The sequence below is a fragment of the Mercenaria mercenaria genome, chromosome 4, assembly GCF_021730395.1.
Source record: "Mercenaria mercenaria strain notata chromosome 4, MADL_Memer_1, whole genome shotgun sequence".
In the NCBI taxonomy this organism is placed as follows: domain Eukaryota; kingdom Metazoa; phylum Mollusca; class Bivalvia; order Venerida; family Veneridae; genus Mercenaria; species Mercenaria mercenaria.
Window position 1 is genome coordinate 82,215,224 of NC_069364.1, and position 16,485 is coordinate 82,231,708.

General features: G+C 33.0%; 1 protein-coding gene across 1 annotated transcript; it reads left to right on the plus strand.

Moving 5' to 3' along the window:
• On the plus strand, positions 1-11,533 carry LOC123552297 (uncharacterized). The gene is made up of 2 exons (XM_045341845.2): positions 1-162; positions 9,545-11,533. Exons 1-2 carry the CDS (start codon positions 155-157, stop codon positions 10,593-10,595), a joined length of 1,059 nt encoding a protein of 352 aa, XP_045197780.2. The 5' UTR covers positions 1-154; the 3' UTR covers positions 10,596-11,533.
• The last annotated feature ends 4,952 nt before the right edge of the window (positions 11,534-16,485 follow it).

A 16,485-nucleotide genomic window follows, 5' to 3' on the forward strand; every position in this document is an offset into this window, starting at 1 on the left:
TCATGTTTATCATGACGTGATAGTAAAACTATGCATAATGTGTGTAATGGTATATTTATAGTATAACTGATGTGATGATATAACCATTATATATTTAAAAAAAATGAAAAGCATTAGTAGCGTTCACGAAAGAAAACTTACATAACAGGGAAACATGGTGAAGTAAGTAGTTTTGATTACATTTTGTGAAATACAAACATTTTATTCAGATCATTTTATAACATACCATCGATGTTTTATTATTTAAGAGTCAGCATTTTATAAATGGTTTAAATATTAACGTTTTAACTGAAATTATACGTCGCATCAAATTCTCACTAAATTATCTAGGAGAAGCAGTAGAGATGAAATTTAGGACAAAGATCCATAGAGTTAAAATTTAGGACAAAGATCCAAAAAGAAAGGGATGTGTAGCGAGAACGATCTCTACTTTCCCACCACAGCCACTCCCCATCCCTATCCTACCACTAAATTAAAACCCTACAACAGTTAAAACTATTTCATTATTATATGTAATTGTCTATTAAACTGATCAATACTGCTGTTTGTTGTTGTGGTGTTTGTCAGAGATAACAATGTTGACTTAATAGTAAGTATCCCATTTTTGAGAGATAAAAAATCAAACAACACCAATAAAGCATAGAAATAAAGGGTTGTTTTACGTGAAAATTGAACAGCATATAAAACATGTATATTACTCTACAAAACAATTGTCAATTTACTGATATACATTGAATTCCTTTCGTATAGTTCAACATCTTTAAAAACCATATTCAAAGAACAGTTACATATTTTCGTTTTTGGTACATTTGTAATAACGTTCCAGTGCTAGAATTTCACATAACTAGGTTTAGTACGGTCGCTTATAGGGGACATGTGAGTATTATTTTTAGCTCCCCTGAGCATGAAGTGCTCAAGGTCGGCTTTTTGTGATCGCCCTGTGTCCGTCGTCCGTCGTCTTCCGTCGTCAACAATTTGACTGTTAACATTCTAGAGGTCACAATTTTGCCCAATCTTAATGAAACTTGATCAGAATGTTACCCTCAATAAAATCTTGGATGAGTCTGATAATGGGTCATCTTGGGTGAAAAACTAGGTCACCAGGTCAAATAAAAGGAAAAGCTTTTAAACACTCTAGAGGTCACAATTTTGGCCCAATCTTAATGAAATTTAATCAGAATGTTACCCTCAAAAAATCTTGGACGAGTTCGATATTGGGTTATCTGGGGTCAAAAACTAGGTCATCAGGTCAAATCAAAGGAAAAGCTTGAAAAACAACCTAGAGGCCACATTTATAACCCTATCTTCATGAAACTTGGTGAGAATGTTTATCTTGATGATTTCTAGGCCAAATTCGAAACTGGGTCATATGGAATCAAAAACTAGGTCACCCAGTCAAATCAAAGGAAAAGCTTGTTAACACTCTAGAGGCCACATTTATGACCCTATTTTCATGAAACTTGGTCAGAATGTTTATCTTGATGATTCTTAGGCTAAATGTGAAACTGTGTCATATGGGGTCAAAAACTAGGTCACTCGTTCAAATCAAAGGAAAAGCTTGTTAACACTCTTGTTCATTTGACGTGCATGAAACTTGGTCAGAATGTGTGTGTGAAATATCGGAGGAATTTCTATCTGGGTCATATAGGGTCAAAAACTAGGTCACCAGGTCAAATCAAAGAATAAGCTTGTTTACACTCAAGAGGTCATTTTTTTGGTCCAATCTTAATGAATATTTGTCAGAATATTTGCCTTCATGAAATCATTAGGTAAAACATGTTTACACTGTTATTGTGTGTTACTCAGGTGAGTGACCTAGGGCCATCTTGGCCCTCTTGTTTCAAATTACCTCGTTTCAAATTAAAATGGGTGTATCTCAGTAACCAATTAAGATACTGATTTGAAATGTCATTTATGCCATCAGATTGACTCGGACAATCAGGGTAGATAACTTTTGACTGAATGTATGACAAATTACCTCCCTTTATCTTATGTAAAAGAATATACCTCAGCAGCATCTAATGAGATTGGTTTTAAATCTTATTTAAGTCTTCCAGGGTAAGGAATAGTCATTCTGGTACAAAAATGCAGCATTTGAGCCTCAAACTTGGTATGGCGATAGCCCTGACTAGTACGTGACCCATAGGTCAAAAGGGACTGTTACAAGAAAATATTTATCCTGATGATATTTAAAGTGTATGCCTATGTGATCTATGTCAAAACTTTATCTTATCATTAAGAGCAATGGTACTCAGGTGAGCGATATAGGGCCATCATGGCCCTCTTGTTTATTCTAAGCTATTTATCAACTCAGTCAGGAAACACATCTACCATTCTCATGTATTTTCGTGTTTTAGATATAGAAAGTGCTTTACATAGGTCATTCCTCTCGGAGTAGTAAAGTGCTTATAAGTGATACATTTAATGCGAACATTGTTTTTCTTTGTAATCAGCTATCAAGGAAATAAATTTAACGGAAAGTGAAATCAACCCATGAAATGTCATTAAACTACTCTACAATACTTAAAGATTTTCAAAACTTATATTGATCTGATTTTCATTGGCAGTGTTTTGGTCTGTGGGCCAGTTTCTGAAAGTCCTCTAGTTTTTCGATTTCGTAACCCAGAATTAGGCAAAGGTTCATCCACTTCAGCCTTTTAATACATTCATTCCGGGATTGTTTAAGACCGGATGTCCCCTTTCTACCGTATGTCAAAAAAATTATACACATTTTAGTAAACCTTGTGTATGAAAAATGGGGAATTCTCTCTCTTTGAAAGTATTGTTGGCTACACACGAATTCTTAACAGATTGTTTCAATACTGACTTTCAGATATTAGAGTTTTGCTTATGTAACTGTTCTAAATCAATTAAAAGCTTCACTGTAACAAGTTTTCCAAATTTTGACGATTTCTACCAAAATTTAGGGTCAAAATAACCCACCCACCCGAGCTCATTTTGCCTTTTAAATAACTCATAAAATTTCAAATTACTATTTTTTTTTAATAAGACATCATCAAAAAAATTGTGTTAAGATTCACAATTTTAATATTTTCATGAGAAAATATGAAATATTGCAATCACTTTAGGTTATAGACAACGTGCATGCAAATGTAATACATTAAATCACATGCTTTTTTCTCAAAATCAAGCCTTTTTGTGTTTTCATTCAGAAAGGTTTTGGTACCAATAATTTTCTTCTATTTTTGATGTCAAAGTAGCTTACATGTATAATTTTAACCTTTATTTGAAAAAGATACTTTAAATGTAACATACGTAACAGCCCCACTCAAATTTTCCACCTTGAAGAATTAGAAACATTGAAAATACTCCAGCAATTGCATTTGTTGTTTTTAAATTTAAAAAAAAACTATGCACACATGACCGTTATAATTTTGTCGGATTTAAAACCCTGTAATATTCTCAATTATAGGATGTCGACAAACTACAGTAAAACAACGGTGCCTCTTTCAGCATCACTGAAAAGATAGCATAGATTTAATAGCATTTTATGGATTCTGCTTCAAAAGTAGCATATTGATTTTTAACAATAGACTTGGTTACAGTTTGTACGCAGTCTGAATTTTTTTGTCTTTCATTCAAAATAAATACAGAACGTGAGGGTATCTAAGAATCAAATGTACGTTACCTGGGTTTTTAGTTTATACTTATTTGTTATAGCTCGATTGAAATGAAGCTTTCAAGCCTTTTGAAACCACTCTTTGAGTCCGCTTCCTGGAGAAACCAATACTGGTGCCATATTGAGAGGTCATGGTCGTGACCCTAGTGAGGCCCGAAACCGAACCACTGGATTGAGCGGCCGGCACCTTATCCACTAGACCACCTCCCCCTACCTAGGTTTTAAAAGGTCACCTATTAAATTTTTATATTTCGTATATAATATTCTAGGCTAATACATAAATCATGCTTACTGGCATCGCAAAGCACCAACTCAGTCAGTTTATACAGCATTACAAAGATGAAAATAAATAATATATAATTATGAAACATACGTACCAAGATTACACACAAATTTTGAAATATTAAAGTACATTAAGTAACATTAAAGCTATTATAGTTTTGGGGTTTCGATGGACTTAGGCGGTTTCAAGACAGAGGATTTTATATTTTTAATGCGTTTGTTTTGATATTCAGGAAGGTAAGATTGTATTCATCACTGAAATTATCGGTTTATTGCATTATGTGTTCAAAGTTTCTGATATATTCCTGAAGTAAATAAACACGGCACATTTTGAACTTATGGAGCATCATACATATACAGTACACCCTGGGTACTGTAGTGAAACAAATGACACTTTTTTTTAAAACATGCTTTTTAAAATAGTTCTGTTTCTGACCATGATGATTTTCAAATATCACTTAAAATGTGGGACGGAAATTTCTGAACTACGAATTCATATTACATTCCCCTTTAAAGGAAACATAGATAAGACTCCTTGTTCATATCCTGATTGTGGTATCATTATTGTCAGTTCTGCGTTCTTACTAAAATTCAATATTCTATTTCAAAACTATTAACAAATACAAAGAATCTAGTTCGTTCAAAAAATTGGTGTATTTCAACTGTTACATTTAGATTACCTTGGTAATGTAACTGTGTTTCAACCATTAAGTCTAGTAACTACCTTAATCTAATTTCGGTAACGTATGTTTCAGAACTACACAAGAGGACACATTATAACACCTATGTACACCCCTATGACAGAAATATAATCTAAATTTTGATATGAGAGGTTGCGTGGAAGTCACTTTTCGGTTCAGTATCAGAATAAGTTCATATACACTATAAATGCATATGTACATACTTACAGAGTCTGTACTATTTGCTTTGAAAACGCCCAGTGGTAATTGATATCTTCATGACATATCTGTAAAAACTCTTTTTATTAAGTGCTTATTTCCGTAGTAAAATCATTAAGCTACATCCTAAAAAGGGATTGAAACATACGTTACTTTAAAAATTAATTACAACAAAACCAAAAATTATTGCTCATTCAACCAAATAAAAAAAAAACAGATACGATACACGACTTTTGATTCCAGGACTTGCCAATTTTTAGCTGCGAAACTCTGTACTACCTGTTTATTATGTCAAGCAAATGCATGACTACAGATATATTCATAACAGTTTGGGAACTATTTCAGAGGTATACGCATTGAAAAGGGTTTTGTTGAATGATGTATGATATATCTGACTATTTCTATTTCAAACAAAACGATAAAACTTTCAAGCACAACCTAAAGGTACATTAATATATATGCATCTTAAATTGCTTTGATAGGTTTAGAACTGTATATGCCCCATTTCTAGGATACTGTATATGTTTAAAATCTATCGGCAGCCCCTTCTGATACAAATTAATAATACATTTTAGCTACATTCAAATCCTTTGAATGAAAATTGAGAGTAACATGCTTAGTTTTAAAAGAAATAAAAACAGTATTTAAATCATATTACTATTTTGTCTTTTATGGTACGCATTTTGAAAATGGCCCATCTTGATTAAAACAATAGAGTTGTTCATATTGGTAACGTAGTTTTCAATTGAACATTATAAATCCTTTAAAATGTTTAAAAAAAACATAAGTGTTTGTACAATGACCTTTTTCACTACCTCAGAAGAAAGTGCAATTTCACGATATGTTCCTTCCCCCATTTCTCATTATTCCACTAGGATACACTGTATATGTAACATCTATCAGGGAGACATTCTGATACAAATTAATATTACAATTTTAACTACATTCAAAATCCTTTGAATGAAATTGAGAGTTAACATGTTTAGATTTAAAAGAAATAAAAGCAGTATTTAAATCATAAATTTCTGTTATGGGCTTTTATGGTACGCATTTTTAAAATGGCGCCATCTTGATTAAAACAATAGAAGTAGTTCTATTGGTAAAGTAGTTTTCAATTGAAATTATTTTAACTTCTATTACAGCAATGATTACTTAAATCTTATCCATATGTTTTGTTTGCAAACTTACTTTTGGCGACCCCGTTTTTAAAATGACAGGACAGTATCTTTATTAGATTGATCTGGATAACCAAACTTCAATCCTTGGAAACTTATTTGGTTTGTTTTATTAATACTGAATATCTAAACAGTATAGCTCATCAAAATTTGTAAATGTAGCCGATTTCAGGTGGTCATTTTGTGAGCGGTAAAATCCTCTGTAACTTTTTAATCAATATCAGTGATTCGTGTTTAGTTTTGACTTTTAAGAGCTACGCCCCTTTCATATGTGCATGTGTGGGTCAAATTTAAAGCAGTTATTTGGAAATTTGGAAAGTGGTGGCCGTCTAAATTGTATAGTCTGCGTAACTAAATAACCTAATTTGTTGGTAGTTTAACAACATAAATTTTAGGTGATTTAATAACTACGTACAAAATGACTTACTAAGAAGACCTAAGCTAGAATAGAACTAAAATCATCAAAATTAAAAACTTTTGTTGCATTTAACTCATATGTATAATAATTTTGGATTAATTTGAAATAGCTGTCATCTTGAATAAAGAAATTATATTGCTGGATCTGCTTCCTTTTGATGTTCTCCATAGGGAACTTCCATAAAACGTTTGCGGTCGTTTTAGTTTTTGCAATACTTCCATCATTTTTACTGCACTATAAAGAATAGGTCTGTCAGTATGCAATTCGCCCCCCGAAATAAAACTAAACCTAGGTTTAGCCCAAATGAAATTAAAGTGTAAAGGTGTCTGAAATTTTAGTTAATTATTCATTCATTTCGTTTTCATTACTATAAACATTAGGATTTTGTTCCTTTATAAAGGGTTAAAAATTTCTAAAGATTTCCCGCAAAATATATGTACTAATGTGGTGGGTGGGGTCTCAACCCCTACTTTTTTACATTTTATTCAGTATATAATACATATCGTACATTCTTTGACAACAAAAAAGTAAATTATTGATTTTTTCAGACATTAAAAGAAAGATTTTGTTTTTAAAATGTCGCATAAATGTCTCTTTTACCATCCAAATCGGCGATATCCCTATGCAATGCTAAATCGTATTTATTAGACACCACGTTTTTAAAATCGTCATTAAATTTTACGGGCATGTCGCTCAGACCGACATCCACCCTTAAAAGTTTCCTGAATGATAGTATAAACATCATGGTATAAACTCAACCTTTTCCTAATTTCTGGGGTTTCGACTTTCAAATTTTTTGGCCTTGGCCCCCGGACCATTTTAGGACAATACACCTGAGGAAGAGAAGTGCTCCAAAATTTAATGCGAACGTTTTCTTTCTTAGGAACCACCTATTATGAAAACAAGTGTAAATGAAATTTTTTTTATGCAATATTTTCCACAATGCAGTGTGTGAGTATCGTATCGGAACTTACATGTCAGATCAATACCTCGAGGAAGTAAAACGTTAAAAACATAGGTTTGTTACGAATGTTTTCTTCCTTAATAACTAGCTATCAAGGAATTACGTGTAATTGAAAAGTGATCTCATTAAAAACATTGCATTTAAGCCGGTCACACTCGTACAAATGATACAGTGAGTAGGCAATTGAAGCTTAAGTTGGTAGTTGGTATGATTTAACATTGCCGGTTCTTCAGGACAAGACGCTTGAGGACGATCTACTCAACCATGTATTTAAACTTTAAAGCACTTCTACAGATTTTGTTTCCTTAATAATAATCTAACACGGAAAAAATGTCTCTCTAAGATTGAAATAATATGTCACTAACAAACCAGGCTTAAGCCTAACACTCCGCAACTTTTCTCATTTTTTAATTTCGTATATACACAGGAACATGAAACTCTGTCAATAATTAAGCCAACACAAGTCTATATAAAGAGACCCCCTCTATAAAAAAAACACCGGATGTTTTTTATATAGAGGATGACTTTTTTATATAGACTTATGTTGGCTTAATTATTGATAGAATTTTAGGTTCCTGTGGTATATATATATTTTCATTTCTTTTCCAAAATTTTATTTTGATCGTAATAGCCAGTTCCGTTAAAGTGAAATTATAACCGAAATTCTGCATATTATTGCCTCGCTCAGTTTTAACTATTTCGTACGGTTTTTATTGTGAGAACATGACCGGCTTATGAGAAATACATAAATATCAAAAGTAAAAACCTATTTTAATACGATAAAAGTCTATAAGAATATCATTTTAAAGCATAGAGTACAACTTAGCAAAAGAACAGTAGACTCGGTTTAATGTGTAACAACAACCCCGAAATATGTTATATAGATATATTGAATGTATCCCAACAGACCAGAAACAAACAATATAATTAAAGTCAGCATATCTTTTAGTCCATCGTTCAAACTACAGATAATATACCGATAATATGACTGATACTTCATGAATTTATGTAACTAGTTTCAGGGACTCTGATCTATATCCATGCATAATTTTATATCATTGCAGTATTTTTGAGTCGGCTAAAGGCTGAAAGCCTTTTGACGAGTCCTTGCTGTTCAGGGATTCTCTAAATGGACCGAATAACACGTGAAGGGATGTAGTTCCATTAGATTTCTCAAACAGTTCACTGCATGAATGAAGTTAAGTTGTGTCAATTCCCTTTTCTATGACCAATATACGATGTAATCTGTCATATTTATGACTTGTAATTGTGCAATACTCGAATGTAACTCATTAAGCATAAATGTGCATTTTAAGAATTGCGCAGGCTTACAAAGCTTGGGTAACATCCAGCGAAAGACAAAAAATAGTTCCACAGGGCTCCAGATAAAATGCGTATTAGCGTAAATTACGTATAGAAATAATGCAAATACGCATGTCTAATAATTTCTAAGCGTATAAAAACGTATATAAAATTACAGAAACGCACACAATGCTTTTTTAAAAACAAAATCTGAATCGTCTGGATGCGTTAGGTAACATAGCCGATCAGCCTTAATTCTCCCACATTGAACGTAAACACGCATCGTATGATTTCTATAAACTTTGCGTGGGTTGAATTTTGCAGTCAGTAAACGGATAAATTATCGGAAGAAGAAGCTCTTACCCTTTGTTTAGTTACTACTGATATTAAAAATGATTTTAATTCTTATTTTTCGAGAAATAAACAAATCGGCGAAACATTAAATTGTATTTTCTTGTAGTTTTTGAAATCGAAAGTAGATCGTCTATGTTTGGCTGCTTTCACGAAACGAAACAACTTTTTTATGAAAAGATTTAAATAAGAGGTAATTTAACCGTAAACTTCAATGTCAGATACTGCCAATTGCTGCTAAATGTCTTTGTATCATCACAATTTGTAAAATATATTGTTGAAACTGGAGAAAAGTGTAATCGTATCCGGATATAATATTTTGGGTAAATATCGAGCTGTGTTATGAAATTTTAAGAAAAAAACTAAAAACAAACTGAAACTGGTAGACTATACTGTCAGTACATCAATCATTAGCCGACTCAGGCCCTTCAGGCCTTTGATTTTAATTGTAAATTACTAGTAATTATGTCGTACGGTTCATGTTTAAATGTAATGTACTGACTTTTATTTCAGTGGAAACGGCGGCTCACATGGTGTGGCACTGGAGGGGATTATCATTTTGGGTAATACTAACAGTTACAAAGACGCAAATCAACTGGAGCTAAGACTATTTGGGACAGATGTTTCTGGAAAGTCTGAGAAAGTAGCATATATCACAATCTATCCATTTTGCAAAAACGATACTGACAATAAAAACTCGATAGTGAGCGAGAAAACAGAAGACATTATTACAGAAAATTTTGCATATAAGTCAAATAAATCTTTTGTCAGCTTATGCAGTTTGTACAAAGGTATATTTGTCCAGCGTGATGGCACGGTCAGCTCGGCATCTCTTGAAACAGGTAGATCCAGCAACTGCAGTGGCGATCCTGAATCAAATGTTACAATATTTTCAATTGGATACTCTTCACAACCAAATGGAACCTATGTATTTCCAAACAACTTCGAGAAGAACAGAAACTGTACAGAAACTGAAGAAAGAGAACGAATTATAAAGATTGCGCCAACAACAGAAAATAATTCTGGCGCCAAATCCTATGTTTTGGTCGAAGGAATATTTGTCCAACATGGCGGGAGAAGCAGTTCATTATCGCTTGAAATCGGTATAGCCAGTTTCAGCAATGGTGCATCAGAAACAAATGTTACAAGGTTTACAATCCAATATACTTGGCAACCAAATGAAAGTAGTCTAGAAATATTACCACGCAATAGTGGGCACAGTTTCGACAATGTCAACTATTTCAATAATATTAATGAAACTGGATTTGAGAAATCTGGAGTTGAATCATTTCACATTTTTGCCCTGCTTCTTGACAGAATTGCCATTATAATAGAAGTATATAGCGATTGTCTTACTCTTAAAAGCAATAAGAAATCGAACAACGGGCCCACAAAGTTCCAGCTGGTGGTCGTTTCTTCGGAATTGTTTGAGGAGGCAATGAGGCAATGCCATATCGAAACTGTAGAACTGACATACACCAACGTGTTTCCAAGTGACTGCCGAATGTTTATTGGTGTACCGATTTATAAGCATGGCTACATACACAGGAAAGATCAGCTGTGACATATGCAAGTGTGCCGATTTATATCTACTACACTGATAAAATATCAGTATCTTCTTTACAAATAAGCAGTTACGTTCCACCAAATTTTGTGAAGTGCATTGCATCTGTTTTTAAAAAACGTTTTAGCTTTATTTGTTAGTTGGGTAGCTTTAATATTGTGCTGGAGGGACTCGTTCCCATTTCAAACATATATGCTGCACTTGGTGCATCATAAAACTAGCTATCTCCATATACATATGAAAGACAAAATGTTTTATTTCAGCTAAAGTTCCTTGTAAAAAAAATGTTACTTCCGTTTAACATGTGTAAACATATCGTTCATCAGATTTTTGTGTTTATTAAATTGACAGGAGTCTGCTATTTATTGTACAATACTTAATGTTTTTTATATATTTGAAGTGTGCAGTTTGTAAAAATTTATACTATACAATGTGTGCGACTTACATAGTCAGTTACATATATGTACTGCGAAACTAATAAATTTTGACCAACTATAGAATATGAATGACCTATTGTTAAAGTAATAAGTCAAACCACTGACTCATTTCAGTAAAAGCTGCTACAAGATCGTATGATAATTATATTCGACGTAAAAAAAGAAGTCACCGGTGGATCGAACCCGACTTAACACCCCGCTGGCGGTGCTCTTGTTTTAATTTTCTCTCCTTTTTGATGCCACTTTGTTCGGCAAGAAAATGCGGAACCGGAGAAAATTGAGTTAAAATTCATGAAGTAAGAATTTAAGAATTTAGTAATCGGAGGATCAGTTGTAACGCACAAGACATTAACTTGCAGAGATAGTCCCTTTTATTTCCACAGTTAGAAAAAAAACTCACTTAAAGACTGAGTAAATGATTTCTAAGCCCTCGAAAGTACCAACAATTATAAATATGTACACTGTTCATGTTTTATCATATATTAAATGATTTTAAGATTATTGATGATATGATAATATATGATCCGTTATAAGTTATGGGGCAGCAATTTGTGGTGATTACTCACTTTCCTGTATAAATGCTTCAGTTCCATCTTCAGTTCCATAATTTCTACTAGGAATTGACCTTAAATTAAAAGGGAAAAAATGGGCTGATGAATATATTGATCTGGCTGTATTGTTGTCTCGTGAAGCGGACGGTCCCGATTCGTTTCGTCTGGTGGAGTGTACAGCTGGGACAATTGCCCTGCAGAAAGTGTCAAGACATAAGGACATTAACACGTTGTCCCAGTGGTACACAGCATTTCATATGTACATATCAATAATCACGATCAGTCAACCAAATTTAACTGCACTTCTGATGCAATACATTGAGCATATCCGCTGTCTCGGACAGCGAGCAGGAGAACGTGCGGCTGTGTTCTATGACAAAACTTTCAGGAGACTGCGGCAGAATGACCCGTCCCTAAGTAACGCGGATCTACATGCCCGCATATACACAGAAGCCATCTGTATGGGGTGAGTGGCAAGATCTCCTCCCATTCCTTTCGTCCCAACCGATCTCATACTGGAAATGGTGGTCCCTGCTTCACTTTCAGCAACTACAACGGAAACTACACCCGGAAAAACTGCAGCTACAGACATGTCTGCCAACGATGCTCTGGTGTAACGTAGCACTGGGTCTGTGTACCTGAAGCTTATCTTGAACACAACACATTACAACAGTTCTAACCTCTATTTTCTACGAAGAGAAATGCACAGTAACTTATAAATGTTCAGTCTAATTTCATGAATATAATCAATGTTCAATAAGTCTTTTAAAACAGTTCTGTTTACTGATCTATTTAACAACATTTCTTAATTATAAATATATTTCAAACTAGCTCTTAACAAAGCTTATTAAGTTTCAGCTCATGAGAGCGGGAACAAGTCCCTTAGTCCGCCACTTGGACAGTCTCTCCCCGATCACAGGGTTTATTGAGTTTATAAATTGTTATACAGGAAAACACAGCAGACACATTATTTCACTTCCTGTCCACCTGGTAATTAAACTTGGATATTAACGGATGTTTTACACCCCGAAGCTACTGCAAAGTTGACAAGTTTCGTCTGAATTTTGAAATGTACAGTTAAAATCTTAATTATCCGAAAGAAATACCAAAATAAAAAATTATAAACCTAGGTATTACATTACAAATTCCTTTATTTCTTCACGAAAAAAAAAAACAATAAAAAAAGGTTGAAATGTCTGAATGATCTAAATAAACAGTAAAAATATAGAAGTCTAAAAGATCCAACTAATATAGACTATTAAGTTGTATATTGGGGAATTGAATAATGTGTCAATATAACAGGGTACGCCAATCAAGGAGACAGGAGATGTTCCTTTAATTGTTTGTTCCCTTGCATACATCAATGAAATCAAATAAACAGGAATCCCTACTTGTTTAGGTTTTAGAAATTAAAACATATGATAGATTAACATAGCTTATACATACAAATAAGTTATAACTTGAACACAGAATTCATCATAAAAGTTACACAGAAAACATCATTTCATATGTGTACGTAGCATTCATTATTTGATATAGTCCTATTCACAATCACACATTTGTACGTAATGAAAGTCATTTTCATTCTCCATATTTAGAATGCTTCAGTTTGCGTAGGGATTCCATTCAATGTCGGTGTTTTCACGGATATTCTGAATCAATAGGTACAAATACATCAAATTCTGAAATTAGAAAGCACAATTAAAATTCTTTTTAACATTGCATGAAACTCAGATATATGAAAGTTCATTAGTTTGTATGTTAACACATTTTTCTGCACGATAACGTATTTTTAGTTTCCTTACTATTAAAATAAACATTCTTGAGTATTATATTAAGAATATGTGATCAATGTACTAGTCTAGGATGAAAAAAAATCAGTTGATAAGATATAACAACTTGTTTAAAAAAATAAGTGATAAAAGAAATAAAGTTAAACAAATGCAATGAGAAATTTTCCATTGGTGTTCCCAGTTGGCTGGTGGAATTGACATCTACTGCACATAACCATTGATCCAACCGTAGTATAACGTTACACGACCATGGTATTAGCAGTCGGTAGTTCTCGATCCGTCAGCTTCTTAAGAATGTCCATTGCCATCGTTCATCGTTTTGTTAAACGATATCCACCAAAGGAGATGTTATCATGATCGTTGAATCGCCAAAACTTCATCGTACCATATCCAACTCGAAAGTCGTGGTTTCATTCCTCTGTGTACTAAAATTTTCTAAAGATCTGCGATTTAATTTCATGCTAACTTTCTGTTGTTTCAGCTTTTCATTCAATAATATGCATTGGTTTTAATATTTATGGTACTGTGCGTGATATATATATTACGATTTAATGTGAGTCGCAAAAAACATAACTTCGTAGTGAAAATTCAGTGAAATGTCTCTCCTTTTCTATCAATTTTTAATGTGAATGTTTAGTTTAAATATCACTGTTTAATCTGAATTGCCAAGTTCTTGTTATTTCGTAGAAAGTCACTGTTAACAAATGTTGTGTTAGAACTGTCTTTATTTTCTAAATCCTTTACCGGAATATTTACATGAACATGTGAGCATAAGCTATCAAGCCTTTTTAATCTTCATAATTCTTAATATTAAATACAAGCTTGTATAAATTTCTGTAAAGTCTATAGTCTACAAACTGACAAAATCAGTATCTCACACAAGAGAAGAAACGCTAGCAAAACGTCAAATATTATACCGTATGACATCTTACATAGAAATAAACAAATTTGCAAGCAAACAAAACACATACTGAAATCAATATTTACACAAATTAATGACAATAATCAGTTATGCTTCTACATGCATAACAATGATGGAGTACAACATCTATTTTACTTCACGAACAGCTGAATATTTATACCCATGAACGACCACAAACTGTTATTTTCAATAAAACAGTCTACATACTGAATCTAGTATAGTGGCGATTTTAACATTCATACCTTATCCCTGAGCCTTTTTGTATTCATTCAACTCTACACCATAAGGGATTTTTATTTTTATATCATAACACATCGTCTTCTCTAGACGCGGTTGACAAGCCTGCCTTGAGGCTACGAAACAAATATATCAATTCAGCTTAATTAATTTTAAACACTCAAATCAATATAACTGTACTCCGATGAATCTATATACCAGTACAAAAAATGTAATGAAAATGATGTAATAGTCAATAAAGTTGCTCCCAAAAAGTGCCTTAAATAAACGTGTACTTAAACGTTCAACTTGTGCTTTTTTCGCACAACATCTCTATAATTTTAATTATTAGCATCCGTATCGAAAATGGACACATTATAGAGGATACACCATTTAATACTATTAAAATGGTTTCAAGGAATTTAAGCTTCCATAGCTTTTCCTTTACAATTACAATGTAAGAATGCACCATTGGGTATCAATAAAATGACTATTTACAGAATGACATATGCATAAACAACAAAAAAAAAATAGGATCTTTATATATACACAGATAAATATTTGAGGTTTCCTTGCGTTTCTTTAATCCTTTACTATTTTTCAGCATTTTTGCTACATTTTATAACTCAACAATCGTATCATAATAAAATTTCGTCATGATTCCTTACGAATTCAACTGAATATAAAAGTTTGTCAAGAACATTTGTTTAGTTTCTTGTTTTTAAAACCGAAAAAGCTTGTATTTTATAAGAACTATGTATGAAAATAAAGGTCTTACTGTTAGCGGCATCACATCATTCTTGGCGTGTCATTGTATAGTGGTGGTACTTGCACACTGATCCCGCGACAACCCATTGTAGAAGTCCGACATCCTGGTCACGGCACCATAAAAGTGCTTGTAACGTAGCACTGGGTCTGTGTACCTGAAGCTTATCTTGAACACAACACATTACAACAGTTCTAACATTTATTTTCTACGAAGAGCAATGCACAGTAACTTATAAATGTTCAGTCTAATTTCATGAATATAATCAATTTCAATAAGTCTTTTAAAACAGTTCTGTTTACTGATCTATTTAACAACATTTCTTAATTATAAATATATTTCAAACTAGCTCTTAACAAAGCTTATTAAGTTTCAGCTCATGAGAGCGGGAACAAGTCCCTTAGTCCGCCACTTGGGCAGTCTCTCCCCGATCACAGGATTTATTGAGTTTATAAAGTGTTATACAGGAAAACACAGCAGACACATTATTTCACTTCCTGTCCACCTGGTAATTAAACTTGGATATTAACGGATGTTTTACACCCCGAAGCTACTGCAAAGTTGACAAGTTTCGTCTGAATTTTGAAATGTACAGTTAAAATCTTAATTATCCGAAAGAAATACCAAAATAAAAAATTATAAACCTTGGTATTACATTACACTGGTCAGCACCACAAAAAGGCCTGCCCATTCATGAAAAGACCAAAAAACCAGTGCAGTCCAGACAGCACCCGCAAAAAACTAATATCAATGACTACTCAGAGAAACATGACACCATTTCTTCTACACATAGGCCCATAAAAGTTGAAAAACTAGCAAATTAAATTAGCAAATTGCTATGTACGAGGAAAAAATGACCATACTTTAAAGTAGGAAACACATGTGTTAATGGTTTCCTATTCAAAATGATATAATTATGAGACTATGCAATCTGAAAAAACAATAATTTCCTGTTGCCATGCTAGAAAAAAGCTAATAATATACATGTAATTCAAAAACTAAACCGTGTTAAGCCTGGGCAATAATACTAATGCAAACAGACCGTTTAAAAGAGAGTAATAGAATATAACTTTTGCAAACGAAGGCAACATCTACTCAAGTTATTATTGTATCAAGACAAATTACTATGTCCTGGTTTGCAGTAGTTAGCAGGGCAAAATTGCCTGATTAAACAAGATACAACATATCTAGACTATAAAACTGGA